This window comes from Culex pipiens, chromosome 3, assembly GCF_016801865.2.
Source record: "Culex pipiens pallens isolate TS chromosome 3, TS_CPP_V2, whole genome shotgun sequence".
NCBI lineage: Eukaryota > Metazoa > Arthropoda > Insecta > Diptera > Culicidae > Culex > Culex pipiens.
The window spans coordinates 103,500,456-103,518,012 of record NC_068939.1 but is presented as its reverse complement, the minus strand read 5'-3'; the positions used below and the strand labels follow the sequence as shown (position 1 = coordinate 103,518,012).

At 38.8% G+C, this 17,557-nt stretch overlaps 1 protein-coding gene across 2 annotated transcripts; it reads right to left on the bottom strand.

The window, feature by feature from the left end:
- Positions 1–1,575: 1,575 nt before the first annotated feature.
- LOC120422742 (probable isocitrate dehydrogenase [NAD] subunit alpha, mitochondrial) lies at positions 1,576–4,455 on the bottom strand. 2 transcript variants are annotated; one of them, XM_039586281.2, is made up of 6 exons: positions 4,295–4,440; positions 3,946–4,068; positions 3,546–3,710; positions 2,907–3,085; positions 2,497–2,848; positions 1,576–2,433 (listed from the first exon to the last, which is right to left on the bottom strand). In XM_039586281.2, the coding sequence occupies exons 1-6, from the start codon at positions 4,319–4,321 to the stop codon at positions 2,092–2,094; spliced, it is 1,188 nt and encodes a 395-aa protein (XP_039442215.1). In that variant the 5' UTR covers positions 4,322–4,440; the 3' UTR covers positions 1,576–2,091. The 2 variants fall into 2 exon arrangements, with proteins under 2 accessions (XP_039442215.1, XP_039442216.1); XM_039586282.2 differs by lacking the exon at positions 3,946–4,068 and having other exon boundaries at positions 4,295–4,455.
- Between the last annotated feature and the right edge of the window lie 13,102 nt (positions 4,456–17,557).

Below are 17,557 nucleotides of genomic sequence, written 5' to 3'. Positions count from 1 at the left end.
AAATTATCGCTCTTCACTGATGAAAACGGTGCCGATTGAAGCGCATAAATGATTTATTTTACAGCGCGTAAACATTCGTGGGCAACCACAACTGTCAGCGATTCGGTCAATTGCGCAATCGTGAAATTAAAAAGAGAGATTTGAACATGCACAGAAAAAATGTTGAATTTTGGATGGTTGAAAATTTGATTGGTTGAATATTACCTCTTTTTGAGTAAATTTACTTAAAAAATGTGTAGAATAGTGAATCTGTTGAAAATTCTTTAATTAAAATAAATCATTTATTTGGACTCAAAATCTGTCACCATTTATCGATGAAATTTTCGCAGTTGTCATGATAAACTTCTCACCGACATAATGTTTAACTAAATGTTGTACTTTAAACATCTCGATACAATGCTTCTTTCATGGCAACTCCGTTCGTCAACGACAGATTTTGAAAAAAAAAAATACATTGAATCAGCTTAGAGCGACAATCGGCCTTCTTGGAGCCATTTGCTGCGAGAGGAAGGTTTTCAGCGAGAGAGGTTTTCGGAAATGATTGGTGTGGTAGTGATACACCAGAGCAGAATTGCGTCTAGTCCGAATTGTGGGGAACCTGCTTTGAGAGTACCGGCCACTCCACGTTTTGGCCACCACTGTCGAAATGGCCATTTTTCATGAGAACCGCCACATCATGGGGACTTCCACCGGTCCGCTTGGTGCGGCTTTGTACGAAATTCCTCCTTCTGCTGCTGGTGGTTCTTCCTTCTGGTTGCTGGTCCTCTTCTCCTATTGGCCGCTGCTGCTGCTGCTCCGCACCGGCCCGATGTACCCGGTTCGAGTGCTCGTTCCAAAGTGACTTGCTTTTGCGAAATTTTCTGCTTAAATAGCGGCAGAGCCGGAGAACAGCACAAAAGGGGCGCGGCCTCGAATGCATACGCTTGCTCTGATTGGTCATCTGCCCGATTTGAACTGAAAAATGACTCATTTTGATTGCATGTTTTAAGCGCTTTAACTATGTTTAGTCAAAGTTATTATGTAGCTTAAGTCTTCCCCTTTCGACTTGTGATTGAATCTTCTGGATCAATCGATTGGAGGAAAAGATATAAGCGTTTGAAATATGTCATTTTTTTCGCACGCTTGTGACGGTTTGGATCGAATTTCTGAACTGGCCCCCCAGTATAGTAAGTAGAGACATAGTCCTATGTCAAAAAATGTATATCGCAGTCCAAGCAGGCAAAAATAACATCTCAATAGCAAAATTCATTGTTATTTAATGTTGATCGGATTAGAAATGAACAGGAACAGTAAACGGTAAACATAAAATAACGATTTCATAATGTTACAATAACAATTGAATGTTATTTTTTTGCGGATCGAGGAGGTAAAGCCAGGATCAAGTCAGTACAAGTACGATTGATAACATTCAGGTTATCGATAAGTTATTAAAATAACGGAGATGGTTATTTATAGCACATTTCGCTGTTATTTGTCTGTTATTAATGAGTTTTTTTAAAATAAAATTGATGTTATTTTTCACTTCATGGAATGCATTTTTTCAGGTAAATTATTTAACAAAAAAAAAAAAAAGACTTTGTTTTACTATTTACCGCATGGCTTGTTTTATTGTTCGATTAAGTAACGTTGGGCTTTTCTTTCACAATTTTAAATAAATAAAGTTTCGGTGTCGCACAATTGATCTTATAGTAAACTCAACGAATCTACGGCTGTTTGTAGCGGGAGAGGAATATGGCAGAGGTCGCACATTTTCTGCTTGCTGTTTTGTGTTATTGTCCAATACTCACTGCTGAATGAAACGAAACTACTGACTCATTGAACGGTGGACTGTTTTATTCAGAATTATAATACTGGCTGCTCGAAACTAGATTTACTGTTGCGCCGTATCTTCAAGGGAGGAGTGCTCTGCATTCTGACACGGGACAGGCGACTCTCAATTAAATGTAGGCAATAAGAATATCATTTAGAGGTATAAGTTACTTTTTTCAACCTAATTTGACCGGTGCGCGCTTGTAAAGGTAAATTGAAACTATCCGAATTGTATTCTTGCCTGGGGCTAGCGAGTTGTTTTTGGTGGAAGAGCGACAGTGTTTACTTTATTCTCTCGCAGATGGCGTTGGTGTACTCCGAGCACTTGGCCTTGCCACCCAGATCGCCGGTCAGATATTTAGCGTCCTTAATGGTTTCGAAGCAAGCTGCCTGGATCTTCTCCGCGTGCTGGTTCAGCTCCATGTGCCTCAGCATCATCACGGCAGACAGCAGCAGGGCAGTTGGGTTAGCCAGATCCTTTCCGGCAATATCCGGGGCGGTACCGTGCACCGACTCAAACAGGGCACCATTGAGGCCCATGTTACCGGACGGGGTCAGACCCAGCCCTCCCACCAGACCAGCGCACATGTCGCTCATGATGTCACCGTACAAGTTTGGCATGACCTGCGAACGGCAGAGAGAAAAAAATCTGTAACGCATTGGCATAGAAAATAAAGTTATACTTACAAGAACATCAAATTTGCTAGGATCTTGCACCATGTTCAAGCACACGGTGTCCAGGTACTTCTCCTCAAACTTGATCTCCGGATACTTCTTGGCCATGTCACGGCAGCACCGCAGAAACAAGCCGTCGGACATACGCATAATGTTGGCTTTGTGCACAACGGTGACCTTCTTGCGATTGTTGTCCTTGGCATACTTGAACGCGTACTCGGCCACTCGGTTGGAGGCTTCCTCCGTGATCAGCTTGATACTCTGCACGACGCCGTCGACGATCTCGTGCTCGATACCAGAGTACTCACCCTCAGTGTTCTCGCGAATCGTCACGACATCGACGTTATCGTACAAGGTCTTGTAACTGCGGGAAACATACAAGTTAGGAGATTGTGCAAACATACATGCTAGACGCAACATACCCCTCCAGACTTCTGCAAGGACGCACATTGGCGTACAGGTTGAACTCTTTGCGGAGGGCCAAGTTCAGGGAGCGATGACCCTTGCCGATCGGAGTCATCAGCGGGCCCTTCAGACCAACCTTGTTGCGGTTGACCGAGTCGATGGCACTTTGTGGAATTCCAAATTTGCCGTCCGGATTCTGGAAAATCACAAACACAAAGTTGTTATCACTAAATAAGAGACTAAATAATCGTGACGTGAAACTCTTAACATGTGTCCTGTTAATAATCGATCATGGTTCACATTAACTCTTTAGAACCACTCTCAGCATAATTCGCGTTAAAACCCCAATATACCAGCTTCTAAGTTTGTTATAATTCTAATCTATAGTCAAACAAGGTTGATTAGCTTGGATATTGGTGTTTGATCACATGCTCATGCTGATAGATGCTCAAAACTAAAGGTCAGCATTACTACTAAGCGATTCAAGGGACATCCGAGTTTAGGTGTGTGATGAAGAACTGTCTTGATTATCACTGCTGGATTGGGTATTGATAACTATTACAGGCGTCTTTCCTCGTTGACGAATCGACTGACCCAGCCCACCCACCCAATTCGGTGCTTGTTAGTGCTGAAGCCCAAATCTCAAAGCAGCTCACCCTGACTGGTGTGACATCGACGGCTTCCCATTCGATGGGCACGTTGGCAGCTGCGAAAATCTTCTGCACAGCGGCGGAAATCTCCGGTCCAATTCCATCTCCCGGGATAAGCGTTACCTTCCTGGTGCCGGACGCGTATCCACGTGCCCCAAAGGGACTGGAGGCCTGAAAGTGGGGAAAAGTTATTTTACTGGTAACGTGAGTTTTACATGGGACAGTTTTGTTCATTTAGATACAGCACAAGCACTAAAGTGTAGTTACGTAACATAAAGTTTATGTTGGAGTCAATGGAAAAAAAAATGGTCGCTTAAGCTTTAATTTTCAACATTTCGCTATCAATTTTGATGACGCGTGATTTCTAGACTTAGTAAATATTTTACTTATCAGAATGTTTATTTACTTGGACAATTGGCTCGGTTTTATTATGCTTGGATTCGGGAGACGAGGTTATGTAAATTTTGACCGAGTTGCCCTTCACTTTTTGTGACAAATTCTTTAGTAAATTTTCAATATCGACACCGAACTGAAAAACAAATAAAATATTTATCATTGAAAAAGAACCAAATGTTATAGGCGCAAAAAAACTAAGGGAATAAGAAACATTTTGATTTTCTAAGCACTTGAAACCGCCATTCTGTTCACAAAGTAAATTGAATACAATCATTTGGCAATGATTCACGAAACAAGTGTAGTTTTGGAAATTCAAAAACAAATTTCACACTTTGCACTAAATAGAACACTGTTCTTACAATTTTGTTAATCAAACGGGCCGCCATTCTTTGGAGAGATTTCGTTCGCAAAAGTTCGCGACCGCAATGAATGAAAAATTCTGAAGTTTCGCCTCCCGAAGTACGATGACAGACTGCCTGACAGTGACAGGAGGGAATTCGAGGATGGTTTCGGTAACGAAAATCAATAAAAAAGAAACAAGAAATGACAGCTTAGGTGATTGCTTTGTTCACTTGCTTCAACATTTTTTCTTGAAACGAAGTGTTTTAAGGGCTTCCATAGAGTTATCTACGTGCGCATGTATTGCGTGTACGTACACGAAAAAGATTGAGGTTAAATTTTGTACCCGCCAGCAAAACAAATGGGGTGCTAGTGTGCGTGAGCTCGGGCTTAGATAACTCTATGGAATTGAAGAAGAACATTCTGGAGTTATTTTTTTTGAAAAGGTCCAATTGGGTCCTAAAATGAAGCTTAGATTGCTGATATTATTAGGTCTATTCCCGTACTGCAGAATTCTGCAATTCTGCACAAAAACGGCAGCAGAGCGTTCCCGTACTTTTCTGCAAAAAAGTAACTTTTCTCTCAGGCAGAACTTCTGCAGTGAGAGAGGTAGAAGTTGCAGCGAAACCGTTCCCGTACTTTTCTGCAAACTCTCTCTTCTCTTTCTTGTTGAAAAGTTACTGCAATTTGGTGTGATGGATGTTGAGTACACGCTTACATAAAATTTGCAAGTTGGGTGAAATCAAGCATTTTATTATTAGTTGTAATAATAAATGATTTTGGGGTAGTTTTTTTATGTCTGGTTTTATTGAAAACGATTTTTTTATGTTTACGATTTCAGGCTTAGTTCATTCATGTAAATGATAAAGCGATTTTTTTAGTGTTTTTTATCTGATAAAAACGGCTAGTACTTCAACAAAACAAAATACACTATAAAAACAAATTGTTTTTAAAATCTTTTAAAATACACATTTCTTTTGAGTTTAATAATTTCAAATAAATATTTGTTCAGGAATAACTTTTGATCTTAAATTGATTTTGAATTAAGTATATATTTAGTAGTGTTAAAATAATAGGTAAGTTTCATTGGCAAATAATGAAATGTACCTTTAACGGTGCTACCAATTTGTATTCTTATATGAACAAAAAAAAGACGTAATTTTGTCAAAACTAAAATTCTGAAACTCTGAAATTCTTGAATTCTTAAATTCCTAAATTCTCAAATTATTAAATTCTTAAGTTCCTAAATTCTCAAATTCTTCGCAATCTTGAATCATAAAAAACACACATTTTTTGGAGTCATATTTTAGGTTAGAAACTTAAATTTAGAGGATCAAGAGATTGGAAATTTGGACTGTATCTATTTTATTTATGTTTGAGTTTTGAAATTTTTGGTTAACAGAATTTTTTAGTTTTACCTATTTTTGAAATTATAATTTCTTTAATTTTCAGTCTTATTATTTTTAACTGTTGCTTTTGAATTTTTGGTGTTCTGAACTCATAAATATTCAAACTTTTGTTTTTTTTTTATTTCAATTTTTTTTCAACCTTCATTTTTTAATTTTGAATTTTCAAAATTAAGATTCTTTTGAAATTTTAAACATTTTGAAATATTTAGTTTACAATTATTTGAATTTTTAAGCTTTGAATTTGTGATTAATTACTCTTTTTATATTTTTCTGATATAATTATTTGCATTTTAATTTTCTCAAATATCTGATTTATGTTTTTTGAAAGTTTCTCAATTTGAAAATATTAGTTTTTTTTTAATTATGGATTTCTTAATTTAAGTTTTTAATTTTTTTTTTAAGTTTTTGATTCATTTTTCAAATTTGTAAATTTTGCTGCTTCACAGTTGATCTTTCATGTGACATCTAGTCATAATTTATTTATGTTATTATGAATAATCTTTCAAACATTCTGCAATTAAAACATGTTGGTCCCTTCTATATAAATCCTATGTTTGTCTTTTTTTAATCATATTTATTAAACGTACCTGCCACTCTAATTTGTAAAATTGTTTACCTAATGTACGAAATTTGAGTTGTTTCTAAAATAATTTCTACCTAAGCATAATTAATTTCTAGTTACTTAATAAATAATACATCCTTGATTTTTCAAATAAAACGTTGTGCTGCATAAAAAATTGTATCCCCGTTATAGAGGTAAACTTCTTTCAATTACTTTTTTGTGAACCATTTTTTTAATATGTTGAAATAATTAAAAAAACTTTAATACCCAATTTGAGTAAATCCACTCAACTGTGTACAACATTGCAGAAAAAGTACTGGAACGCGCTACCCAGGCAAAAGTTTTGCAGTTTCTCTCCTTGCAGAACTTCTGCAAAAGAGAGAGATGAAGAGAGCGAACTGAAACGTACGGGAACGTGCTGCAAAAAAGTGACTTATGCTGGCTGCAGAATTCTGCAGAAGCTGCAGAAATTCTGCAATTCTGCAAGTACGGGAATAGACCTATTGTTTACAGCGATAAAGCTTATTTTTCTGAGTACAATGACCCTTTGTACGACCACAAAGAGTTTAAAATGGATTTTTAAATGAATTTTGAAAAATTAACCTCGCGGTCCTTCTTGACAGAAAAGCTCCTACTTGACAGCTCGTTCCAAGGGGACCATAGTTGATCCATCGAAAAAATGTTGTCTTGTCAAAAAAAAAATTTGCATTAAGATGAAAAAAAGTGATCAGAAATTGTTTTTAATCGTGTTTTTTATCGTTGTACATAAAAATTGACATAGGGCTTTAGTACCCAATTAACCAAATTTCCAGTTTTTGCTTTTAGAGTGTTTTTGAAACCGCCTTGAGTCAGGGGTATTAAAGAACACCAAAAAATCAAAAACTGAAATTTGGTTTATTGGACCTTTGCAAAAAAAACTCCAGGCATCATCTATTCTTGTTTTTGACATGTTGTGAAATGTGAAAACGTTTTAATCGAGAAATTAAAAGTGCATCATGGAGTTAAACTTTCTGCCAAGCTTCTGTAAAGTTTACCATGGCAGTTGCGAAAGTTTAACCACTGACGAACTGACGTGCCACCACTGACGAACTGACGTGCCACCCCATACATTTTTATGAGATAATTCTGTGTGTGCAACCAACCAAACGGGACCACGCGGTCGCTTCTTACAAATTGAGTTGTTTCCATGTATTTTTAGCTCTCATTCTATACATGCAAATAACTCGCATAGGCATTTGGAAGGTGTTAGCTCTGCCGAGCTTCGGTGACCCATTTCTACGCTGGCTAGCCGAGCGCGAGGTACTTCAGCTTTGTCGACAAGCCCCGCCCTGAAGAACGTTTGGACCAATCAGATTCAAACGTTATTTAGAACTTCCGAACCCTTGTCAAATGGACAAGGACCCAGCGCGTATATAGTTGATGGTGGTAACAGTATTCCTAATTCCAGTCATAGCTCACAAAGTCGCGATGGCCTAGTGGTTAGCATTTTTGCTTACCAATCCAAAGGACGGGGGATCGAACCCCGACTCGAGCGACTTTGATTTTTCGTACATGTTCAGAGTTTCAAGATTTATATTTATATTTCCTATACTTTCTCGTTGGGAGCAGATGGGAATCGAACCCAGGACCATTCGCTTACAAAGCGAACACCGTAACCAGTAAGCCACGGCCGCTCCACATTTTTATGAGATAATTCTGACCGCAAATTCTTCAGCGAACACCAACTCCATCTACCTCCAGGTTCGCTGAACTAATTCTCTCTCCCACACGTGTTTTTGATATTGCGACTCTGCTTCAATTTGTAATCTGCGTCGTTTCAAAAGAGTATGCGCTCAGAACGATTTTGGAACGCGCTGTTCGTTTCGGCGAAAGCGTGTGTTAGTTTATGCTGACTTCAACAATACATTGCATGTAAACATTGGCGCGAAGCGAAAGAAGAGAGCTAGTGAAGAGAGGGAAGAGAGAAAAATCGGTTGACAGATTGTTCGCTAGAAGCAAAAACGCCAAACAAGAAGAAGACAACTGCGGTCAAAAGTGGTTTGCTCGTGGCACGTCAGTTCGTCAGTGGTTTAACTCCATGTTACCGGCTCACATCTCTCTTTTAAATTTTTCGAGAGACAAGAGTGTATCACTTTCACACCTTATGCAAACTCTCCTAGTCAAATCAATCCGAATTCTGAAACGGAATCTAATTAGAATCGTATAAAAATTCCGTTTCAAACGCTACAACCGGTTCGAACACGGAACCGGAATTTGTATACGATTCTAATTAGATTCCGTTTCAGAATTCGGATTGAGTTAACTGGGCTTGTTTGCAAAAGTTTTGTGCTCTTTGGAAATGTTAGGCTCCATTTGACATTAAAATATGAACATTCCAAAGAAATCTCTTATTTGTAAATATGTTACCTTAAATCGAAACATGAACGTCTCGTATTTTATGAACATTTCCTAACGAGGGGCTTAGCTTTGCTGAATAATTGACACTCTGTAACAAAAAAAAGTGCTCGCCATTTCCATAAATACATTTATCTCAATTGGGTCCTAAAATGAAGCTTAGATTGCTGATATTATTGTTTAAAACGATAAAGCTTATTTTTCTGAGTACAATGACCCTTTGTACGGCCACAAAGAGTTTAAAATGGATTTTTAAATCAATTTTGAAAAATTATCATCGCGGTCCTTCTTGACAGAAAAGGTCCTACTTGACAGCTCGTTCCATCGAAAAAATGTTGTCTTGTCAACAACTTATTTTTGCATAAAAATGAAAAAAGTGATCAGAAATCGTTTTTAATTGTGTTTTTTACCGTTGTACATAAAAATTTACATAGGGCTTTAATACCCAATTGGGTATTGAGCGTGTTCCCGAAAAAGACACGCGGCATATCAGCCTCGAAACGACGCGCCGCACTTTCGGCAAATGCTCGCTGTTAAATCCCATACTGCGCTTTTTGTTTTAGTTGATCTTCTTTTTCGAATCGCTTGCCATTGTTGCCAGGTACGTTTTTTATTGCACTAAAAGTGCAGAAAATCGCTAGCAACAATGTCTATGGCACATTCTGAAATGCCACGCGGCGTGTACCTTTGAAGGAAACGAACAATACTAAAGCCCTATATAATTTTTTATGTACAATGGTAAAAAACACAATTAAAAACCATTTCTGATCACTTTTTTTCATTTTCATGCAAACAATATATTGACAAGACAACCATTTTTTCGATGGATCAACTATGGTCCCTTTGGAACGAGCTGTCAAGTAGGGCATTCTCTGTCAAGAAGGACCGCGAGGTAAAATTTCCAAAATTGATTTAAAAATAAATGTTTGACTCTTTGTGGGCGTACAAAGGGACATTGTACTCTGAAAAATACACAGCAAAGAATCCGATGGTAAAGTCGCATGCAAAAGCATGCACATCACCTTTGTGAGCAAAAGCATGTAATATTGTATGAGAAAACGTGAACACAAAAATCGTGTACCGAAGAAAAAAAATCAGGTCTGCTCGCCCCAAAACTTCAATCAAATGTATTTCTTTGTTCACTCAATACCCGGTCGTTGGAAACTTATTCGTTTGACACTTTTCAGTTTGTACCCTGTAGTTTAACAAAGTCAAACTAAAAAGTGAATTATCTTTTTCGCGGGACACTTACTACACCGACCAACAAAATTTCTGCGCAGACTCAACTCAAGGGGAAGCTTTGGAGAAAAAAACAATCGGACCTGTCTAAATATTTTTGAAAAACTCAAAGTGCACGTGTTTCTTGGGACCCTTAAGCTAAGAACAAGATTGTACGTTCGACGCAGTGGTGAACGTAGAACGCTGTGCCAGTTCGATTTTTCCAACAACTGTCAGTCGAACAATCTACAGGGGTTGCTTTGTTCAGTGGTCGATGACTGGCAGGCTATGATGACAGGCGCAAAATTTTGCGTTTGCGTCCAGGTCTGACGGACAATCTTGTTCTTACTTAAGTTGAGCTTAAGTTGATTATTGAAAATGATCTATTGTTGCCCAAAGCTTTTAAAAATATTGTTGCAACACAAATCTAAAATACATCTTATATCCTAACTATACAGAAACCCCGATGGTTTAACACCATTTGTTTCAAGCTCCAGTACCGAAAAGGACCTAATAAAAATAATTTTATGAAAAAAGGGTTGTCAAGCTAACGGGGTAACTTTTAAGTTTGATACCCTCTTTACACAGTTGAGCAACTCTCTACGAAATCGGCCGATTTCGACCATTTTTATTTTTTGTATTTTTTTATTTGACTCAAACTTTGTGGGGGCCTTCCCTATGACCAAATAAGCTATTTTGCGTCATTGGTTCACCCATACAAGTCTCCATACTTTTGAGTGAATTTTCTGATCAATTTGGTGTCTTCGGCAAAGTTGTAGGTATTGTTGAGGACTTTTGAGAAAAAAATAGGTACACGGAAAAAAAATTTGGAGATTTTTTTATCAACTTTTTTTTCACTAAAACTCAATTTCCCAAAATACATATTTTTTGATTTTCGAGATTTTTTGATATGTTTTAGGGGACAAAAATCCGCAACTTTTGAGCCATAGAGAAACATGGTCAAAAAATCTGCCGCCGAGTTATGAATTTTTGAAAAAATAGTGATTTTTGGAAAAAATCGAAGTTTTATGCAAAAACAAGTTTGACATTATTTTTTAATGCAAAATTGAATTTTCAATTGAAAAGTACTTTACAGATTTTTTGATAAAGGGCTCCGTTTTCAAGATATAGCCACCGAAAGTTTGATTTTAGCGAAATATTTGCAGTTTTTCAATTTTTAAAAATAGTGACCATGAGTGACCATTTCTAAAAATATTTTTTTTGTAAAGTTCAGAAAATTTGCTATAAAATTGTCTAAGAGACATTGAAGATTGGACCTCTGGTTGCTGAAATACAGCGGCTTAAAGAAAAAGAAACACGAAAATTGAAGTTTTCTAAATCTCACCAAAACAACCCACCTTTTTCTAATTAAGATATCTCAGCAATTAAAGGTCCGATTTTCAATGTAAATATATGAAACATTCGTGAAATTTTCCGATCTTTTCGAAAAAAATATTTTGAAAATTTTTAAATCAAGACTAACATTTTAAAAGGGCCAAATATTGAATATTACGCCCATTTAAAATGCTAGTCTTGATTTAAAAATTTCCAAAATATTTTTTTCGAACAGATCGGAAAATTTCACGAATGTTTCATATATTAACATTGAAAATCGGACCATTAATTGCTGAGATAACGTCATTAGAAAATGGTGGGCTGATTGGGTGAGACTTCAAAAATCAAACCATCCACATTAACGACCCCCGGGTCTTTTGTGGTCTTTATTGCAAGTTTCTGCTCGAACCTAGGAGTCCGAAGGCTTGAATGGGGAGAGCACCCAAACCTCTTTCTACTCCAAGGAACCTTCTACCCCAGTGTTTGAACTGACGACCTTTGGATTGCGAGTCCAACCGCCGCCAGCGATTCCACCGGAGTAGGCTTGGTTTGGTGTGTTGTTTGTACTTATGGCATGGAGACAACTCCTATACCTGGAATGACTTAACGGCCTAACAACCAAGGCCGGGACCGACATTTTACTTCCTCATCCGATGGAAGGTTGCAGCAGATGGGAATCAAACCCAGAATCATCCGCTTACAAAGCGGACAGCGTAACCATTCGGCCACGCACTGCCACTGGGTGAGACTTAGAAAACTTCAATTTTCGTGTTTCTTTTTCTTAAAGCGGCCCTATCTCAGCAACCCGAGGTCCAATCTTCAATGTCTCTTAGACAATTTTATAGCAAATTTCCTGAACTTTACAAAAAAATATTTTTAGAAATGGTCACTTATGGTCACTATTTTTAAAAATTGAACAACTGCAAAAATTCGCTAAAATCAAACTTTCGGTGGCTATATTTTGAAAAAATATCAATACCTTTATCAAAAAATCTGTAAAGTTTTCAATTTTGCATTAAAAAGTAATGTCAAACTTGTTTTTGCATAAAACTTCGATTTTTTCCAAAAATCACTATTTTTCAAAAATTCATAACTCGGCGGCAGATTTTTTGACCATGTTTCTCTATGGCTCAAAAGTTGCGGATTTTGTCCCCTAAAACATATCAAAAAATCTCGAAAATAAAAAAATACGTATTTTGGGAAATTGAGTTTTAGTAAAAAAAGGTGCAGGTGGTTATGTTACACATGACCAGTATGACAAAGGACTTTGCAAGATGATTGTTGAAATTTTCGATTAGAATGTCCGGTCCAAATTCCCCCTTATAATAACCGTCCTATCGAACTAAGGGGACGGAAATTGCAAGTGGAGCTGAAATAGAAATCGAAGTGAAATCAATTTACTTTCCTTCACCACTCGAAAGTTACCAAGATACGGGAATGTTTTTGCAAGGCTATTGCAAGCAATCGGCGGCAGTAAAGGAAATTTGAACAGCAGACATAAAAAACTACCCTTTACAGGGCTCTTAATGATTACAAGATAGTTATTCTAAATTTCCAGAAACAGATTTTCGCAGTGGCACAAAAAAATGAACATCGCAGTAATCTATTTATAACTTCCTGCCTAATAAGCAATATATTTTAACTGCTTAATTTCAGATAATGGCCAAATGCAACTTTTTATGCCCAGTATCAAAAATCATAAAGTTTGATACCCATATTGGCCCAACTCTTACGGTTCGGCAAATGTCCCCCCATTGGAACATCCGCGGGGCCTCCGGCCACTCCGGATTGTGGCCGCTACTGCCGAAATGTCAAATTTCATGTCCAGTATCAAAAACCATAAAGTTTGATACCCATATTGCCCCAACTCTTACGGTTCGGCAAATGTCCCCCCATCGGAACATCCGCGGGGCCTCCGGCCACTCCGGATTATGGCCACTACTGCCGAAATGTCAAATTTCATGTCCAGTATCAAAAACCATAAAGTTTGATACCCATATTGCCCCAACTCTTACGGTTCGGCAAATGTCCCCCCATCGGAACATCCGCGGGGCCTCCGGCCACTCCGGATTGTGCCCACTACTGCTGAAATGTCAAATTTCATGTCTAGTATCAAAAACCATGAAGTTTGATACCCATGTTGCCCCAATTCTTACGGTCCAGCAAATGTCCCCCCATCGGAACGTCCGCGGGGCCTCCGGCCACTCCGAATTGTGGCCACTACTGCCAAAATGTAAAATTTCATTTCCAGTATCAAAAACCATGAAGTTTGATACCCATATTGCCCCAACTCTTACGGTTCGGCAAATGTCCCCCATCGGAACATCCGCGGGGCCTCCGGCCACTCCGGATTGTGGCCACTACTGCCAAAATGTCAAATTTCATGTCCAGTATCAAAATCCCTAAAGTTTGATACCCATATTGCCCCAACTCTTATGGTTCCGCAAATGTCCCCTTATCGGAACATCCCCGGGGCCTCCGGCCACTCCGGATTGTGGTCACTACTGCCGAAATGTCAAATTTCATGTCCGGTATCAAAAACCATAAAGTTTGATACCCATATTGCCCCAACTCTTACGGTCCAGCAAATGTCCCCTTATCGGAACATCCCCGGGGCCTCCGGCCACTCCAGGTGGTGGCCACTACTGCTAAAATGTCAAATTTCATGTCCAGTATCAAAATCCATAAAGTTTGATACCCATATTGCCCCAACTCTTATGGTTCCGCAAATGTCCCCTTATCGGAACATCCCCGGGGCCTCCGGCCACTCCGGATTGTGGTCACTACTGCCGAAATGTCAAATTTCATGTCCGGTATCAAAAACCATAAAGGTTGATACCCATATTGCCCCAACTCTTACGGTCCAGCAAATGTCCCCCCATCGGAACATCCCCGGGGCCTCCGGCCACTCCAGGTGGTGACCACTACTGCCAAAATGTCAAATTTCATGTCCAGTATCAAAATCCCTAAAGTTTGATACCCATATTGCCCCAACTCTTACGGTTCGGCAAATGTCCCCCCATCGGAACATCCGCGGGGCCTCTGGCCACTCCGGATTATGGTCACTACTGCCGAAACGTCAAATTTCATGTCCAGTATCAAAATCCCTAAAGTTTGATACCCATATTGCCCCAACTCTTATGGTTCCGCAAATGTCCCCTTATCGGAACATCCCCGGGGCCTCCGGCCACTCCAGGTGGTGGCCACTACTGCCAAAATGTCAAATGTCATGTCCAGTATCAAAATCCCTAAAGTTTGATACCCATATTGCCCCAACTCTTACGGTCCGGCAAATGTCCCCCCATCGGAAAATCCGCGGGGCCTCCGGCCACTCCAGGTGGTGGCCAGTTCCAATGATCGACTCCCGCGACTGGCATGTCTTAGCTGGTCCTTGCCTCCAAGCCATCTGCTCCCGGACCTCCAGGCCGTCTGCTTCTGATGTGTCCTCGTCGACGTCCAGCAATAGAATGAATTTTCGGGACCAACCGAGCCGAGTTTTGTTGGCTCGTCGACGATCCGAAAATTATGAGGTGGAGTGGGGGAGATTTTAGATACATCAATCTCACGTCTCTCGATTGACTGATTGGGAAACGTTCGTTCATCCAACCAGCGTGCACCAAAAAGAGGGGAAATTGGCCGAGAGGGGAATTCGTCACGTAACGTTTTCGCTTCGCGAAAATTTTGGATTGACACCACGTATAGAAACCTTAGGACAAAGTTCTTTGTCAAAAAGTTGATAAAAAATTTTTTTCCGTGTACCTATTTTTTTCTCAAAAGTCCTCAACAATACCTACAACTTTGCCGAAGACACCAAATTGATCAGAAAATTCACTCAAAAGTTACAGCTGTTTGAATATTTACATACACTCAAACCCCGATGGTTTGACACCTACTGTTGTCAAACGAACGGGGTCACTTTTTAGTTTGACACCCCTTTTACACGGAGTTCACACACACTACCAAACGTTTGTTTTGATAGTGTGCGTAAGCGCCGTGTAAAAGTGACAGTTCGTCACTTTTTAGTTTGACTTTGACCAACCAACGGGGTACAAATTAAAAAAGTGTCAAACGAAAAAGTAACCAACCACCGGGGGTTGAGTGTACCATTTTTGTATGGACAGCAGCCAAAATTGTATGGAGACTTGTATGGGTGAACCAATGACGCAAAATAGCTTATTTGGTCATAGGGAAGGCCCCCACAAAGTTTGAGCCAAATCAAAAAATACAAATAAAATCCATTTCCGGTTTTGGTAGAGAATTGCTCAGTTAGGTTTGATAGGAAGTGTGAGTCCCGTTTAAAAAGTGACAGTTCGTCACTTTTTAGTATGATTTTGTCAAACCAACGGGGTACGAACTAAAAAGCGACCAACCACCGGGGGTTGATGCAGCAGAGTGTCCAGAAAAAATGACCTACTGCTTCACAAGCAGAAAATTGGGTTTTGGTTATTTTAAGCTTCTGTTCCATTTTGAGAGAAATTGGTTCAGATTAACCAATTGATACTTGAAATTGGTGAAAAAAAAAATCATGCAAAAATTACTTGTTGAATTCCTGATAACTTTTCAGGATCGTGCTTTACAGCTTTGGTATGTTGTTGTTGAGGATTAAATTTCCCATTATATTATCATTTTTGGGAATATGTGGATGGATGTAGTGCACCCTGGAGACAAAACAAGATTGGGTTGTTCATATCTGTTTTTATTTTTTTCCGATACAAACTTCGCCTTTGAGTATCAATGGGTAAATGCTGACCGCTTTTGCTCAGTAACAGTATAGCTCAAGAAACAATATTTAGCTCGTTGAGCGAGGTTTTGAAAGAAGTCCCATATTCTGGGCACCCTACTTTTATGTGGATTTTGTTTAGGCCATTCTCTTGTTATTTTACTAGTAAAATTGGTCAAGTTTTTTAAACTACGGATTTCAGAGTGTCTGTAATAATTTTGTTAGGCAATTGTTTTTACTGTGACCGTAAACATAGAGGTAATAAATATAATCAACTGGTATCTTTCTGTTTTCGATAAATTCAAAAATAATTACATCGTTAAAGCATTCGTTCTACTTTTATGAAGGTTGAATCGTGTGATTATTCATTATGGACAATGTAATGATTTATAAATTGACGACATTCCACTTAATGTCAATTTAACACCCTAATATTATTAATTCAGTATAGTTTGAAACTTACATCAAGAATGTTGTATGTTAAACTCAAAGTTTTATGTTTGATTTTACTTTTTGTGGTATTTAAACCTTAACTTAAAAATAAAACAGTTTTAATAATTGCCAACTTTTACCATTATAGAAAATTTCAAAGGCTCAGTATGACTATGGAGAAACTACAGCGCCGGCTGACTATCCAAGTCCAGTGGATTACGAAACTCAACCAACAGATACGCAGGCTCCTGAAGAAACACAACCTCCAGTTGATGAAACGCCAGCCGCAACAATTTTGCCGAATGGTGGAGTTGACCCCGGGCTTGAAGTGACAACTATTGTCGATTACAGTAACTACGATGTGATCACCGAACCACCAATAGTGGTCAATCCTACAACTGCTCGTCCATGTAACCGGGTTCCAAAAATGATAATTAATTGGTATCTATTGGGTCCCAAGACAAAGACACCAGTTCGACGTAATGTTCAACCAATGAGACGTCCATCAGCCGGCTATGGAATGCCCTGGAGCAGCTTTTACGGCTACAATCGTAGCAGATACGTTGTCCGAAAACGTCCTGCTGCTAGACATATTTCATCTGGAGGTAGCTCTTCTGGCAGAGTGGTTCGATACTTTTGGCGTGTGTGATAAGGATTGTTCTTGGATTTAAAACGAGCAATATTAAGCACATAATAAAGTTATTAATAACTTTGATGTTTGATTGTTTTATTTTTCCTAGTTTTAATCCTAGTAGCTCTAATTTGACTTTTTGCCATCCATGGGGTTGAATTGTACGGCTGAATTGGACTTAGGGGAACTATACCCTTTCTCAACCTATTTCTATTATCGGCCTATCAACACTTTGATCATGAATTACAGCTTTCAGAAAGTGTTTTGACTGTTCCAAAGTATTAAATAGCTCGAATAAAAGTGAACAAGCGGCTCTTCATTGTTGATACATCTGAAAATGTTGTTTCAATAGCGGAAAACGGCAAAAGTTATGAGAATTGGTCGCACGGCTTAGAATGATTAAAATTAAAAAGGTATAGTTCCCCTAGGTCCTGAATATGAAACCCTGATCGGATTAAAACTGGAGCATCTTAAACCAAAGACTTTTTTAACACTGGAACGCCCAACGCATGTCCAACTTACACGGACGCCCAAGCCTCCCAAAAAAGGTGGAACGGTAACTTCAACTCGCTGGTTCTCGGG

Bases quoted from the DNA above. Each gene is read 5' to 3' on its own strand.
- LOC120422742 (XM_039586281.2), bottom strand. From the start codon at position 4,321: ATGGCGGCCCGTTTGATTAACAAAATT. The intron at 3,086-3,545 runs GTGAGCTGCTTT...GTGATTTTCCAG, and splicing joins TCGATGTCACACCAGTCAGG to AATCCGGACGGCAAATTTGG. The intron at 2,434-2,496 runs GTAAGTATAACT...TGCCGTTCGCAG, and splicing joins CTAGCAAATTTGATGTTCTT to GTCATGCCAAACTTGTACGG.